General features: G+C 50.7%; 1 protein-coding gene across 4 annotated transcripts in view; it reads left to right on the forward strand.

The window, feature by feature from the left end:
- The first annotated feature begins 6,987 nt into the window (after positions 1-6,987).
- Positions 6,988-16,753, forward strand: part of CEMIP (cell migration inducing hyaluronidase 1) — a 155,975-nt gene continuing 146,209 nt past the window's right edge. For 2 of the 4 annotated variants that reach the window (XM_066240080.1, XM_066240082.1), the window contains exons 1-3: positions 7,019-8,173; positions 9,442-9,605; positions 10,117-10,304. Coding sequence is in view for 1 of the 4 variants with exons in the window: in XM_066240079.1 (XP_066096176.1) it covers positions 7,100-7,203 (104 nt within the window). In the remaining 3 variants the exon portion in view is untranslated. Of the gene's footprint in view, positions 8,174-9,441; positions 9,606-10,116; positions 10,305-16,753 lie in introns of all 4 variants that reach the window. The other 2 variants (XM_066240081.1, XM_066240079.1) reach the window with 2 other exon arrangements.

Raw genomic sequence — 16,753 nt, forward strand, 5'->3', positions numbered from 1 at the left:
TTGTGAATAACCCTGCTGTGAACGCAGGTGTACAGATTTCTCTTCAATATCTTGCTTTCAGTTACTTGGAGATGTACCCAGAAGTAGGGCTGCTGGATCATATGGTAGTTCTATTTTTAATTTTTTGGAGAATGCCCAATTATTTTACACTCTCACCCATGGGCACAATCTCTTTACATCCTTGCTAGCACATTATTATTATTATTATTATTGTTATTATTTTAAGTGAGAGGAGGGGAGATAGTGAGACAGACTCTCTCCCACATGCACTCTGACAGGGATCTGCTCACAACCCCTGTCTGAGGTTGATGCTCCAATCAACAGAGCCATTTTAGCACTTGAGGCTGATGCACTCAGACCAAGCTAGCTATCCTCAGCACCCAGGGCTGACGCTCGAACTAATTGAGCCACTGGCTGCAGGAGGAGAAGAGGGAGAGAAGGGGGAGATGGAGGGGTAGAGAAGCAAGTGGTTGCTTCTCTTGTGTGCCCTGATTGGGAATTGAACCTGGGACTTTCATATGCTGAGCCAACACTCTATCACTGAGCAAACTGGCCAGGGCCCATTATTATTATTTACAGAGACAGAGAGAGAGTCAGCAATAAAGACAGATAGGAGCAGACAGGAAGGGAAAGAGATAAGAAGCATCAATTCTTTGTTGTGGCTCCTTAGTTGTTCATTGATTGCTTTCTCATATGTGCCTTGACCGGGGGGGAGGGGGGCTACATCAGAGCAGGTGACCCCTTGTTCAAATCAGCAACCTTTGAGCTCAAGCCAGTGACCATGGGGTTATATCTATGATCCCATGCTCAAGTCAGTGACTCTGTGCTCAAGCTGGTGAGCCTGCGTTCAAGCCGGCAACCTTGGGGTTTCAAACCTGCGTCCCAGTATGATGCTCTATCCACTGTGCCACCACCTGGTCAGGCCCATTATTATTTTTTTAATATCATAATGGTGATATTTCAGTGATGTGCACTGTGATGTGTATTTCCCAATGGTGAGTGATGTTAATCATCATTTCATGTGCTTGTTGGCCATCTGTGTATCTATCTTCTTTGGAGAAATGAACCATGCTTCCATGACACGCCAGGACACTTTCTAATGTCAAGGTAGTTTAGAGCCGTCATCACAGCAGTTTGGTAGCAACTACCAAATTCATAAATGCTTGACGTGATTGACCCATGATACATTCTCTTCCAGGAGCAAGCGATTTCCAAAGGAAGAACTAGAATGTTCACATCAAAGTGTTAATTTGGGCCCTGGCCGGTTGGCTCAGCGGTAGAGCGTTGGCCTGGCGTGCGGGGGACCCGGGTTCGATTCCCGGCCAGGGCACATAGGAGAAGCGCCCATTTGCTTCTCCCCCCTCCCCCCTCCTTCCTCTCTGTCTCTCTCTTCCCCTCCCACAGCCAAGGCTCCATTGGAGCAAAGATGGCCGGGCGCTGGGGATGGCTCCTTGGCCTCTGCCCCAGGCGGCAGAGCGACGCCCTGGAGGGGCAGAGCATCGCCCCCTGGTGGGCAGAGCATCACCCCTGGTGGGCGTGCCGGGTGGATCCCGGTTGGGCGCATGCGGGAGTCTGTCTCTCCCTGTTTCCAGCTTCAGAAAAATACCAAAAAAAAAAAAAGTGTTAATTGGGCTGGTAAGAGAAGCAATGAAAATTAAAACCACAATGAAACATTATATATATGTGTATATTTACCAGTATATATCCAAATTGATAATGAGTTAAAAGAATTCCAGGTGTTAGAGGGAATTCAGGGAAACAGGCCCTATCATATGTGAACTGTTGGAGTGGTGATTGGTCCAATTTTTCTAGAAGGTCATTTGGCTTTAAGTTGGTGCAAATTTGAAAATATCCTAAAGAAATAATGAGAGACAAGTGCAAAAATGTTCTACATCACAGCCTTATTTAGAATACTGAAACCAGTAATGGGATTGATTATATAAATTACATCCATATTAGGAAATGGTATACCACTAAAAAATAATGTTGAAGGAGATTTAAGGCTTAGGACAATGTTTGTGGTATATTACTAACTGAAAAAAAATGACTTATAATTATTATATATGACATGATTCTTTTTCCATTTAAAAATTATTCACTTCTTTCCTTGGTAGTAAATTCACTTGTTTCAAAATAAAAATATACAGAAACTTTTTGAAGGAAAAGTCGACTAACCTACTCCATCCATCTTTCTATCCTCTCACCGAAACCATCACCAGCAATCAGACAACCCTGTTCTTAGTTTCTTGTGTATCATTCTAGGTTACTTCTTAATGTATCTGTAAGGAAATACAAATATGTATCCTTTTTCCTTTCCCCTTTTGGACAAATGGTACTTTGCTATACACATTGCTTCACAGTTTAATTTTTCATTTTAGTATATAAATTTATCATTAGTGTCTTTTTAAAAAAATAGCTGCACAGTAGTCCATTGCATGGATGTAACATACTTTAATTAGTGCTACTATTAGGCATTTAGGCTGTTTCCACTTTTCCCCTTCTACCAATAGGGCTGCAATGTATAACAATGTCACTTCACACACTGTGCAAATAGATCCACAGGATAACTTCCTGGAAGTGAAACTACTGAGTCCAACGTTACATACATTTTTAAGCCTTGGCAAACTGCCCTAGGAGGTTGTAACAATTTATGCTTTTATCAGTGAGGTATGAGGCAGGAATCTGTTCTCTACCCTGCCCGGTCTCCCAATGGAGGTGGCAGCATCAAACTTTTGGATTTTTGCCAATCGGATGAGTATTTCAGTGTAGTATCAATTTATATTTCCTTGTGTGCAAAGTTGAGGCTCTTTTTAAATATTTACAAACCATTGGATTCCCCCTCCCTCATGAATTCCATGTATCAATATGCTATTTTAATTATAAATGCTCATTCATGTACTCACTCATTCTCAATGTAAATACCTCCTACACACCAACTCTCTGTTGCACACTACAGGAGCTCCTGGGGGTGAAGGAGGGGAATTGAGTGACTCTGACTGTGCTCTCCCAGATGTGAGAACTGTGGAGAAGGATTCTGAGCTAAACATTCAACTACTTATGGAAAACTTACACACATGTATGTGTGTTTGTGCATCTATATAGCATGTGACCTATACATGGAAACAGAACTTGCTTATATACTGACATGAACAGAGATGACTATTGAGTAGAAGTAATTGTTTCCCTTTTTGCTTTTTTTATTTAAAAATTTTATTTATTGATTTTATTTTTTTTATTTTTATTTTTTTTCGTTCTGAAGCTGGAAACGGGGAGAGACAGTCAGACTCCCGCATGCGCCCGACCGGGATCCACCCGGCACGCCCACCAGGGGGCGACGCTCTGCCCACCAGGGGGCGACGCTCTGCCCACCAGGGGGTGATGCTCTGCCCCTCCGGGGCGTCACTCTGCCTCGACCAGAGCCACTCTAGCCTCTGGGGCAGAGGCCAAGGAGCCATCCCCAGAGCCCGGGCCATCTTTGCTCCAATGGAGCCTTGGCTGCGGGAGGGGAAGAGAGAGACAGAGAGGAAGGAGGGAGGGGGGTGGAGAAGCAAATGGGCGCTTCTCCTATGTGCCCTGGCCAGGAATCGAACCCGGGTCCCCCACTCGCCAGGCCGACGCTCTACCGCTGAGCCAACCAGCCAGGGCCTCATTTATTGATTTTAGAGGTGGGGAGAGCAAGAGAGAAAGAGAAAGGGGTCCTATTGCTACCCGTATGTGCCTTGACCCAGGCAAGCCCCAGGTTTCAAACTAGCAACCTCAGCATTCCAGGTCAATGCACAGGAACCATTTTTACTTTTCTATATTTTTCAAGCTTTTTGTAATGTATAGACATTAGGTTTACGGTTAGGTGGTTTCTTCTTTATTTGTTATCTGAATTTTGGAAGTTCTTTTGCAAGGAACATTTGTGATTTTTGCATTGAGAAAAAAAGAGTTCACGACACAAAAACCTCACACATATGTTTACATGTATTTTAGATATAAAAAAAAACACAAGAAAAGAATGTTCTTTCTCGTTGGTGATGATGAGTTTGAACGGGAAGATGTAGAAATCCATTTTTAGAGCTTCTACTGGTTGGCCAGTGTTCTAGGACTTTCTGTCCCAAATTCCAGCGTAGAAGTCCACTCACCAGAAAAACTGAGGACTGGTCTCCTTGGCTGGGCAACCTCATCTGTATCCAAAAAAAGAAAAAACAGGAACAGACCAATTTATTCGTCCTGGAAGTCTGGCCCCCAGCGCAGGGACTGGGAAGTTCCCTTGTCAGATGCCAACTTCAGGCTCAGTGTGCAAGCGCGACCCCTGTTGGTGGAATTTTTAAATGTCCTCATAATTGGTGAGCCTCTTAAGATTGTGATGCCTGAGGTTTTATGTTTTTGTGGGGTCCTCTTGCCCCTTAGACCAGCTGCATGTTGCTTTCCACATCTCCATGCCCGACCACCTCATCTCCTCTGGCTTTCCTGATGTTTTCCTGGGAAAAGCAGACCTGGAGGCTTGGAGGATGGAGACACAGTGTGGCCAGCCTTTCAAACTTTGCAGGCAGGCTACTATAGGGCAGGCGGCTGGCTGGCTTTGCTGGTCAGCAGGTAGAGTGTGGTGACTCATGAGCTAAGAGACCGACCTTGATTTGGGAATGCAGGGCTTGGGCAGCTTGTGGGAGCCATGAGTAGGCAGCTTCTTTATCGAACAAGGGCGTGGAGAAGGAGCTGCACCCTTCCATGGTAAGGATGGCTGCAAGCAATGCCCATGGAGGAAGAGCAGGTCCTTCTGGGTGATGCCACACCTGTGCGAACATTTCCTCTCTACCTGGACACTGCTGATTCTGAATAGATCGGCGAGCTCTTGGATCTGCTCTTTTAAGAGCAAGATCTGTGATGGACGGACAGTTCGGGTCGTCATTGGGCCAGAGTGATGCTGTCAGCAGCCATCCACAAAAGAATGACCCGTCACAGCCCGTCCATCACTGGGCGCTGAGTTGGGAGCACCGTGTGGAGCTCGGCGGAGGAGTCTGGCTGGAGATGCGTGGAGCCCGTCTGCAATTCATCAGCATTGCTCTTTTCCCTGGGGCTCGGGCCTGAGATAAAGCAAGCTGGACGCCAGAGGAATGTGCCAGGCATTTCTGTGCTGTGAGAAAACATGACGAAGCACTTCTCAGAGCTCATCACCAGACTGGAGCCCTTTGTTACCGTATCATCTCTCGGATGCCTGTGGAGCAGGCCTCTCACCAGAGCTCTCCGGACCCGCAGGCCTCCAACCTACTCTCCTCCGAAGGGAGAGGGGAAGCCCCGCGGGCGGCTCTCGATGCGCCAAGGAAAGGCTGAGCCAAAGGCTGACCTTTCTTCACTGGGGCCAACTGCTCAGCATCCCCCAAGTGTCTGTGGGCCTGGCATCTGGGGGCACCTACTAAAGAAAGGGAAGGAACTAAGAGAGTTATGGGATAAGGAAGGGGCACGTATTCCATCCACATTTGCTGGGAAAGAAGGCTGGGGAGGGAGAACGGTGGCCGCACACAGCTCGTTCTCTCCAGAGAAGTTGAGGAAGGGCTGAGAACCCTGGTCACTGACCCCCGTGAGCTCTCCAGGCCAGGCCGGGAGGGGACTGCGGGCTGCTGTGGGTGAGTCAGGCAGCCAAGGTTCTTCCCCAGCCTGGGAGACCTGGACACAGACTCCAGCGAGCAGCCTGGGCGCAGCGGCACGGCTGTGCCGCTCGGAAGGCAGACCTTCCTGCAGGGTTGGCTCTTACAGGGCACTGGCTGGAAGGAAGGCGGAAAGGTGTATTTTGGGGGGAACTCCAGGTAACCAAGTAACTAGGTGAAGGGGTTGAGTTATAAGCTGCAAAAAAAAGTGGAGGAGGGATGGAGAACTGGTGTCAGAGCCCCGTTTTACAGACAACAAAGAGAGACCCAAGAGGGGCCAAGGAGGTGGCCCTGGGGCGCACAGCAAGTGAAGAGGCAGAGTTGAGAAGGAATTTCAGGTGCCCTGGGGGCCTGATAGGGGCTCTTGCCAGCGGTCCTGTGTCCTCTGCAAGGAATATATAGAGCAGTCAGTCATGCCTTCTTTGACCCTTGAGAATCTTGGTCTGTCCAGGTAGAGGGGCACAAAGCCCTCCCCACATACAGGAAGGATTCTAACTTATTGAGCATTTACTGTGCCCTAGGTACCCCTACTATGACGACCTTTTTTTATTGTTATTGATTGATTTTAGAGCAAGGGGGGGGAGGGGTACGAGAAGCATTCATTTCTTGTTCCCCTTAATTGTGCATTCACTGGTGGCTTCCCGCTTGTGCTCTCAGCCTTGGTGTTTCCCGAGGAACGCTCTAACCCACTGAGCAACTGGCCAGGGCCGATCGCAACCTCTTTTAAATCCTCCTTTCAATCCTGCCAGAAAGCTGTACAACCCATTTTCCTAAGGAGGAAACTGAGGCTGAGGAAGGTTAATAACATCCTTGTCCACAGTCACATAACTGGCATGTCTGACCCCGTTTCAATCTAAAGTCTCTGACTGAAAGTCAACCAATTGCTTCTCGGAGGAACTGCTAGGTCTCTACACCAGGCTCTCTTTCTAAGGCCTCTGTTTCCTAAGTTACCAAAAAAAAAAAAAAAAAGATTGTGAGATTTAAAAACCCTGGACCCCATCTTCTGGTGATTCTGTGGCAAGCCTTTCTTTCCTCGGTGGCCTTCTCCCCTGAGAAGCCACCGGCACGCGTGGGGGTTTATGCCTGTGCACGGCGGCCCTTGCCCTGGAGCCCCGGAACGGGCGCTCTGGGCACCACAGCCGCGGCTCCAAGTCCAGAGCTCCAGCGCCCTCACCCGGCGGCTGCGGTGCTTTCTCTGCGAGTCTGCCTCCGGCCGGGGCGCAGGCCCCCGCCCCACTCGGGCAGGCGGGAGCTCCGGCGGGGGCGGGTTGGTGGCTGGGCGTCTGGGCCGGGGGAGGAGCTTGCCTTCCCGCGCCACGGCTATAAAGCCACGGTGCTGGCGCGCAGCGGAGAGCGTGAGTCGAGCGCAGCGCCGGGAGGTCGAACCGTCCCTGGTGAGCCAACCAGCTTGGGCAGCACGGCAGGGCCTGAACCCCGCTTTCCCAAACCAACCACCGCTCCGCCTGCCCATGCCCAGGAGCTCACGGCCCAGCGGTTTGCTGCCAAACAGACGCACTGGCCCCTGCGCTACTGGTTTGGGAGGTGTGGCACCGCCGGGGCTGCCGACTGGGAGGTAAGGGGGCCAGCCCGGCGCGCCTGGCTGCGCTGACTGCCCAGCCTCGGAGGGGAGGGAAGAACGGGCATCTGGCAGCTCCCCTCGTCGCAGGGAAAACGTTACCCAGCATCGGCTTCTGTTTGTCCACTCCGTGCTGTGCAGCCCACCTCTGTCCGTCTGCCTGTCTGTCCACGCATCTGTCACCGCACATGCCCCTGTCACTGTCCTCTGTGAGATTCCTCTGCGACTGTGTGATCCTTTGCAAGCGGCAGGTGCCAGGGCACCAGTGTCCCTGGAACGCATCCAGCGGGGGGCAGATCCCTGCTTTCCTTATAGTCCCCACTTCTGAACGTCTCACAGGGCTTGCGCCTGGGACAGAGCCCTCCGCGGAGGGCCTGCTCCGAGGGTCAGGTTGCAGAGTCCCGCCGACCGACCAGGAGCCTCTCGCGCTGTGCACAGTGGGCGGGCGTGCGCCTGGAAACAGGTCTGCGCTCCACCGCTGGTTCTCAGCCGGTCTTCTCTCTGGTTCCCCCTCCGCCTCCCGGACAGCGCTAGGCACCCAGCGTGGCGCTAGCGCGGAACGGGTGGGGATCATTGAACGTTAGGTGACAGGAGGGCCCCTGCCGATGTTTAGACTGGGACTCCAAACCTGGCATATCTGGAAGAGAGGGTTCAGAGGTTCCTGGCAAGGGATATTGGCTCCAAGAAAGGTCAAATTAGGTTGGGAGGAAAGGCAGGGACCTGGCGGAGCGCAGGCCAGTTCCGTGGCCACGTCTCCAGCTCGCCGCTCTGGGAACGAGGGCCAGAGACATTCTGGAATGGACAGGCGGGACGCGTGTGCTCTTGAGAAAGGAGCTCAGTGCACCGAGGTCCTCAGCCGCAGACTCGCTCTCAGCGCCCTCTGTGACCAAGGGTCCAACACTACGTGCCGCCAGCAGCCGGATTTGAGGTCCTGAGTCCTGCTTCCGGCAGCCAATGCTACCCACAGGTGAGAACTGCCTTTTGAACTAACCTTTTGATGTGTGAGCCAGTGCCTGGCTGTAGCCCCATCCCGGAGATGGTGAGCCTGGAGCGATTCTCTCCATTCCGGCGGTCTGGAGAGAGAGAAGCCTGGGCGCGCCCGGGGGTGGGGAGCCCGCGGCTGTGCGTGCCCAGGCGCGGCGCCACCATGGACAGCTCCCAGCCGCTTCCTCAGTGCTGGGTCTGTGGCCCTGGGTCTCAGGGAAGTCGCGCGCTTCCCTCCCCAGCTCAACGCTTAGGGCGCAGAGCAGGAGAAGAGGGACAGTTAGTCTGCAGGAGCCCCCGATATCCTGTTCCCAGAACGGGTGAGCCCTCAAGAGAAGAAAGAGAGCGTGTGTGTGGTTTGTGACCAGGTCCTAGCTCAGCTTGCAGCTGGGGTCTGTATAGGACCTCCAGTATGGTGTCTCTACCGGGCCTCTAGTACATCTGACAGAGAGGCAGTGACATAAAGCCAGAGTCACTATTGTGACTAACTGGCTCAAACTGCTTTCTATGCGTGTCATAGGGTCATGTTTTGTTTTATTACATTATTTAGTGAATAAAGTATTGGGAGCATATGCTAGATTTACAGTGACAGTGACAGACTGTAGAAAAGTCAACTGGAACAAGTTTATACAGAAGGTCTGGGTGCATTTGCACAAGCAGCTATCCTATTTTCTGATCCTGTTTTCTCCAAACTGCTCAACACTCTGAAAGAAGCTTCCAATGGTTCCCTCTTCAGGGAGCATTTGATTTTTCTAGTTGGTGGTTTAGGAATAAGTGGGAGAACCTGTAGGGCTTAATCTGTGTGAATGAAACCTGTATCTCCTTTGATAAAAGATGACATCAGCTGAGGCTCTTCTTTTGTGTCTCCACATACGCAGAAGCGTGAAGTCCCCCATTTAAAAAATGCAAGAAATTCGGGTCTGCTTCTGTGTGTGACTGATGAAGGCCCATGGAGAGTAAAAGTGACCGGGTTTCTCCTTCTTGAGACAGCGTGTGTGACTTTTCGAAAGCCACTTAAGCTCTGTGTGTGTGTTTCCTCATCCGTAAGCTGGAGACGGCACTACCAACCTTGCTGAGTTGCTAATGAGAATCAAGTGGCTCAGTTACAAGCTCTCGGCTCAGTGCTGAGCACAGAGAAAGCTCTTAGAACGGTTGTGATTACAGGAGTGTTTTAGACAGTTGTGCATTTCTTTTGACTTAGGCTCGCCAGTCCTCTGCTCTCTCTCTCCTCACCTAGTGATTGTCTCACAGGTACTCCGTCCCCTCTTCATGTTCGAGACCTGGATGGGACTGGCGAGAGTGCTGAAGTCCATCCCAATGCCAAAAAATTCTAGTCCAAAGATAAATGGAAGAATTTTTGTGAGACCAGTCAGTCGCCTGTTTTTCCCACCTGTACCACTTGGAGGCAAGATGAAGTAAGTCATTTTCAAAATATCCTCACAGCCCTCTGGTTCCGATGAGCCATTTTTTTCTGATCCTTCTCTCAGAAGAATGTGGGGCCTTCCAAGTGGCTTCCTTGTCCTGATAGGAGTGAGGTCCTCTTGGGTATTGATGGGGGTGGCCCTATAACCCCACTTCTGGGTGACAGCAGGGAGGAGTGAGGGTTCACTGAGAGCCCCTCAGTGGTCATTCCTTCATGCGTGAGCCTTGCTTAGCTGTGAGATCCTGGCGGAGACACTCACTGTGCCCGGAGCGCTGGCCACATGTGTGGTCTCAGCTGGATTTCAACATTCTTTCTAAGTCTCCTATTGAGTAGAAAACACTAGTGTGGGACACACCACAGAAGTTTGGATAATGGAGTTATAATGGGCCCAATCTTACAGTTATATTATTTTATTCAAAAAAGTAATGTGGGAGGTATGTGTATGTGTGTGATTCTGCACATTTTACATTCGGATACTAGATTTTAATTTATTCTTTCTTCAGAAGACCAGAAGTAACCTCAGCCTCCTCCAGCCGAAGGTAGTGGACGTACAGGACGCAGCTCATGGACACTGGAAGTCTTCCGGTGACTGTCACCTACCCGGCAGTGTGACTGGAGCAGGAGGGCATGGGCCCTGGCCGATCTCGAAGTCCTGCTGTCTTCTTGGGATTTCCCTGTGTCTCCGGTTCTGGTAGGACAAGTGCTAAACTATATATAACTCTCGCCCTGCAGGGCTATGAGGGTAGAAATAGGTGACCCGTGGGTCCTCTGGCATTCTGTCTGTAGCAGCAGCATCCCTGTCCCTGGGACAGGCCAGTGGGGTGGCAAGAGGTGGCCACCCATTCAGTAGGGATGGCAGCGGGATGCTTGGGGAAGCAGTTACTCTCAGACTCCCTCGAAGCTCCCGTTTAAGCAACCCCTTTTAGCCCCTCTGGTGGTATCGGCAGAGCAGCACGATTGTACAGGAAAAATGCATTGTGCATTGGTAGTTATAGCTCAAAAGAGAAATGCAAGCAAGCATGTATGTGGTTGGTGCCTGAAGGAACAATGTCATGTGCATGGGTTGCAGCCAGAAGACGCATTCCCACAAACCACACAGGCTTCATCTCTCTTTTCGTGGGATGGCTGATACCCAGGCGTCTGATTTCGTCAGAGGGATGCTCAGTTAGCACCTCTGCTTGGCTTTGGCCATTATATGGAGACAGCTCAGCCTCCTTTGAACAGCGAATAGGCAGGGTCACAGGCTTACTGTCTTGTATCTGGTTAGATTTCCTTTGAACTGTTTTTGCCACATGTTCAACTGGGCCCTGAACTTCTTTTCCCAAGAGCCGGGCCCATTGAAACTGTGTTAAGTTGGGTAAGGGTGCAGTGGCTACCACAGTGACTCTGATGAATACCAGCACCTCTTTGCCCCAGCCGACTCTTCCCTGGCTTCTCTGTAGGTCCCCTGGTCCTTCATTCTTCCCCTGTGTGTTCTGGTGTCAGGCTGTGTTGAAATTTGGATTTTCTGAAGGGAGGCTGCCTGCAGAGAAATGTCATCAAATATACATTGGCTTTCTGCTTGGTTTCCTGGGTGCTGGGAAACACAATCCGCCCCACTCCCCGAGGGAGAGGAGCCACCACTGTTCTTTGCCCTAATATTCTCCAGGGCCACCTCTAGGCTCAGCGTGGCTCCAGCAATGCAGCTGCACCCTTTCCTCTCAGGGGGGCTGAGTCCTGGGGGTGCAGGCAGGCTGCCTCCCCGGGCTCACTCAGAACAGCTTCCCTCTCTCCAGCTCCGGACAGCCTGGCTCCTCGCTTTGGGAAACTGCTGAGGCGTTATCTTTGAATCTCCTGAAAGGGCAGCCACGTGACAGATTTAGATATCACTTGGGTTTAAAGTGCTTTGACCAGACAACTGCTTTGGAAAACCCTGTGTGTTTCTTTCTCTCAGCTGTCCATGGGAGCTCTGCCTTTTCCATTTCTAGACATCAAGGGGATGGGGGTAGGTGGGGGGGGGGGGGGGCTGGAGGGCTACAAGGCCAGCCTCACTGCTTGGCTTTCCTGGGGTCCCAAGGGAGCCTGTTAAAATGCCAGTTATGATTGGGCAGATCTGGTACAGGGCCTGGGCCCTTGCATTTCTAACAGGGGCCCAGGCGAGCGTCCCTCCATCCTTGCTCACTTTCTGTGACTCTAAGCTCTTTTCAGAGTGGCTTCTGGTGACCGAGTAGATGGGGCCCAGCTGGCCTGTGTCCTCCTAATGACCTTATCACGGCTCTTCAGATTCTTGGACATAATTGTTTGTCGCTCTTAAGCTGTCTTATCAGCATGCTAGATATTCTGGGACCCCCTTGAGTTCTCCTTTTCCCTGTCATCATAAATTTCCCGAAGCTCTCGGGATCAGTGTGCACATGGTGGTTTATCTCTGCCTGGCTGAGCATCTGAGTGCAGTATCCGTGGTATTAAGAGATCACTTGGGGATTTCATCTTTCTCTGCCTGCTGATACCGAGAATGCCTGTTTACATTTAAACAACTTTCTTTGACTCTAAAGATCACAACATTTTTTTTTCTTTAACCTGAAAACAAGCTGAAAGCTCAGCAGTTACCCGCCCCCCTTCCCCCACAGCATTCCTGTGGTGGGAGCTGGTCATCATAGATGCACTCTGGTCAGCCCTTGGGCAGGTGTGCCAGCGCGCATGGTGTCACCTGCTGTCACACCTAGAAGCAAAGGAGAAATTGACCACTGTGTTTTGGTCTGGTTCTGGTGTTAACCGCTGGGGAGGCAGAATGAGAATGGACTGAATGAATGGTGTTGCCCCCCAGAGCTGACGGTCATCTGGGGACAGACGCCTAAGTCAGCAGTCGCCATGCCGTGTGATGAGGCTAAGACAGATGGGTCAGGATGCGTGGTGGGCAGGGGGCCTTTTCCGGGGCAAGGGGAAGCCAGAGACCCTCCCAGGGAGCTTACCTGAGAAGGGGCATGAGGTGACCTGGAACAGTTAACAGTTTACAGGAATTTTCTGGCGAGACATAGATAGGGTGAGGGAATTGGAGTTCAGAAGGCATTTCATACAGAGACAAGGCCATGGGGGAAAATCTAGAAGCACAGACAGACCTAAATCTCTCAGGTATACAAAGCTCCTTACCTCCCAGACCTTGACCTTGGCCTCCACCCTGCAGAAGAGAGAATCCTGCTAAGCAGTTGTAGGTCTCTGTGTTCCTTTAACTTCTTAGCCCAGTGGTTTAAGAATACTTTAACCATGAAATGTTTTGGGTTTTTTTTCTAACAAAATCTTACTAAATCCAATTAGTAAGACCCGATCGTGGCGGGGCTGGGAGTAGGGTCTGGGTTTCTGTCTCGAGGCCCCTCAAGGCCCCTCAAGGGATTGCACAGAGCTCTGTGGGCTCCCAGGGGCACCGTTTGAAAACCTCTCTCCCGGCTCGTTTCCTTTTGCTTTCGGTAGTCAGAGTAACTGTGACCTTGTTTTTCCGGTGGTTTTGTCTTGCTCCGTCTTCCTCATAGTCTCCTGTCTTGCTGGATTTTGTGAAAACCGTTTTCCATGACGTGAAACCAGAATGACCCTGTGTGTGACGATCGAACAAATACCGGGTTACGGGGTGGCTCGTGGGACAGGACATGCGGCGGGCGCTGGTTCCGAAAACTCACGCTGCAGCTGACCCCAGAGGAGGCGAGCTGAGCCGTGAGCCCGCAGAAACGGGCTTAAAAGTTTTTTGTTTTAAATTTATTGATTAGAGAAAAAGAAACATCAATTTGTTGTCCCGCTTATCTATGTATTGATTGATTGGCTGTTGCATGTGCTCGCCCTGACTGAGGATCGAACCTACAGCTTTGGCCTAACAGCACGACACTCTCCTTGGTCGGCAAACCACGGCTCGCCAGCCGCGTGCAGCTCTTTGGCCCCTTGAGTGCGGCTCTTCCACAAAATACCACGTGCGGGCGCTACCTCGATAAGGAATGTACCTAACTAGACAGTTTAAGTTTAAACAATTTGGTTCTCCAAAGAAATTTCAATTGTTGTACTGTGGATATTTGGCTCTGCTGACTAATGAGTTTGCCGACCACTGACCTAACTGACGGAGCCACACGGCCAGGGAAAAATAGACTTTTTATTTTCAACCTTGTCAATCAATCTTGTCTAATCTCCCACGATTTTTCAGATTCTATTAAAGCTGGCAAGAAAAAATAAAATAGCTTATTTCCAGGTTGGAAGCCTTGACAGATTCTATCCAGACCCCTGTAGCCCTTTCCCCTGATCTAAAGCAGCCCAACCTGAGTGCGGAATGATTTTGAAAGTGGTGTTTGAAACAGGACGGTAGGCCAGGCATGTGGGAATGTCAGACTCGGCTGGCGGAGGGTGAGGGTGAAGTGAGGGTCCTCTGCCTGCTCCTATAAAGGAGGAAGTTGATATGGGAAGGGGACAACGCCCAAAGGGAGCCCCACCCTCATATTGGGTGGACCTAGTCCTTAGCAAGGGTTGGGAAGAAGCCCTGGGCACAGCCAGCGCTAAAACGTAAGCATCTGACTGGTTTAAGGTGTTGAAAGTGAGGCTCATCCAGTCTAGGGAGTGTAGGAAACAGCGCCAGCTCTGGAGGAAGTCCAGTGGGAGTGGCAGGAGGCCAAGGGGCAGAGGTTTCCCTGTTGAGCTGGGTGGTGTCAGGGAGGCTGGATGCTGGTGGGTGATAGGCAGTATCACCATCTGGGGGCATCTGCCTCACATCCAGGAGGCTTTGCATCCATCCCTGTCGTCATAGAAACTGGAACACTGTGAGCTTGGAGCTTGACTCCCAAACCATGGGAATTCAGCCTCTTCCTGCTTCCTAGGGCTGGACTCAGGCTGGCTCCTCGGTCACCCTGGCCTGTTGGCACAGGTGACCTGGTTCTTTCCTTCAATATTACGGAACGGTCTGGGGGTGTGGACTGCATCCACTCACCGTGTTGCATGCCCGCCTGCCCTCCCGTGACAGGGTGGCGGTGTCTGCAGGTGGGTGACTCGTGGGCACAGGTGAAGGATGTCACGTTGGGTGTCTGTCCAGCTCCTAGTCTAGTACATCACTCCTCTGCCTTCTCTCCAGGGCTCTTCCCAGCATGCTCTCCTCTAGCCCCACCACGTCCTGGGTCTCCACACCTTCCCAGGTAGACAGTGGATATCCTAAGCCGTCTCCTTCCTGTAAAGAAAAACAAGAGTGAACCTCACAAGGAGTGAATGTGGGGGGGATTGATTTGAGCAAACCATTAAAAAATTTGAAAAGCAAACAGGCGGTTTGCGACAAGCCTAGCTCAAAGCTGACTGTGTGAGCCGTCGCTGAGCGATCCTCTCGTGTGCTCATTTTCCAAAGGTTCAGGAAAACCTCAAACATCGTGGCTAAGTACTTTTCCTTTCCCTTAAAAATTATGTTTATTTTCGGAGGAATTCAATCCATATGTTTCAGATCCATTTCCGCGTTACTCAGCAAAAGGTTGTTTTTCTCCAACATTGCTAAGCTGTTACTGTGCCCCCGCGCCCCTCCCCCCCCTCGGCCGGCCCGGAGCTTTGCCCACCTAATGCTTGCAGCTGAGCCTCTCTCTGCTCACAGCTGTGTGGCTTGACAGCCTTTTATGAGGCACAGTAAATGTGTAGTCACTGGAGGCAAAAGGAAAAGTCACTTTTTTATGTGTGGTTCACTATGGAGTTTTTGCATGGATTTTGAATTTCAAATACTGCATTGCAATACCACCTGTATTTGATGGCTGAGGGTTTTGGTGCCCTCTTAAATTTCGCACCCTTGCCTCACCCTTGATCCCCTACCCTGGTGAGCACCCCCTCCAGGGTTCCTGCTGGGCAGCATGGGCACTTCCCTTAGCATTGGGGCTGGCTCTGCTCCTGTCTTTTCCTGATGCAGAGATCCACCCATGTCAGAGACAGCAAACAGCTCTTGGGGACGCCCCCAAGGCCCCTCGGGCTCTGGCTCTAGCTGTGGATTTGAGCTGGCGGTATAGACACGAGCTCAAATTCTGTATAGACTTCCACGTGGTCTGAAGCCACATATCTTCCCTTTCCCCGGCTTCCCTTACTCTGTGGAGAGAGAAGGAATTGTGGTTTTCCATAGTAGAATGTTTTGCTAATTCTGCTGGGCTGATGTGTCACTCTGTCTGTGACTTTGTAAGGCACTGAGTTCACCAGATTTCTCAATTCAGTTCCTGATTTCGAAAGAGAAAGCCGTTGTAGGATTTTTGCCTTTGGAACATCCACGTGCAAAAATTTCTTCTCATTTAAGTGATTTTTGTGAAAACAAAACAGCACAGCCGGCTCAGTGGTGTCTGGTTCACAGCTTCGAAGAGGCTCAGAGACTCCTCTGACCACATAACTGTGGGCTGTGTATGTGCATGCGCCTTCCAGGTGGCTGAGAGAGGGCTTAAATCTGTTTTAAATTTTAAAATCATTGGGTAATGTTGTTATAAATGGTAACATATATACATATCTTGGGATTTTTCTGAGAATGGCCATGGAACGAACTTCATTTTTACTTTAAACATCCCCATATGCAGTTACTCCAAATATGAAGCTATTTTAAACATGCCGGGGGGGGGGGGGAGATGTTTTGATTCAATTTTGCTTAATAAGCCTGAACTTGAGCTTGGGCTCTGCTGAGGTTGTTTGAGGACATCACCTCTCCAAGGTCAGGGGAATACACAGGGGGAGAGCCACACTTTGAATGGCGTGTGTCTGGTCCGCAGGGCCCTTTGGTTAGGCAGGCGGCTGGAGTTTTCTCGGTGTGGGGCATGGTGTCGCTGCCGATCTCAGCCACGTCCCAGTACTAGACAGAGTCATTTCTTCATTCAGGACGGACCCCTTTGGGCTTAGACACAGGGACCCCTTCATGTTCTATTTTATTTCCAAGGATGAGCACATAGTAGGTACTCACATATTTATTAGATACATAAATGCGTGAGTCCTGCATCTGAGCCCCAGCCCCCCGAGCCTGCGCACCTCTCAGTGGAGTGATGCTGACTCTTGTGTGTTCTGCTGTGGCAATCGAACGAAACCATAGCCTGCCCGTCGCCTTCTCCGAGGTCTGTGCTCCAGTGGGCCCTGTGGTTATTTCCATCTGTAGCCTTTCTGTCCAATGCTTACTGAGCACTTACTAAGCTCAGGCACCAT

The sequence above is a fragment of the Saccopteryx bilineata genome, chromosome 7 (genome assembly GCF_036850765.1).
Source record: "Saccopteryx bilineata isolate mSacBil1 chromosome 7, mSacBil1_pri_phased_curated, whole genome shotgun sequence".
Taxonomy (NCBI): Eukaryota; Metazoa; Chordata; class Mammalia; order Chiroptera; family Emballonuridae; genus Saccopteryx; species Saccopteryx bilineata.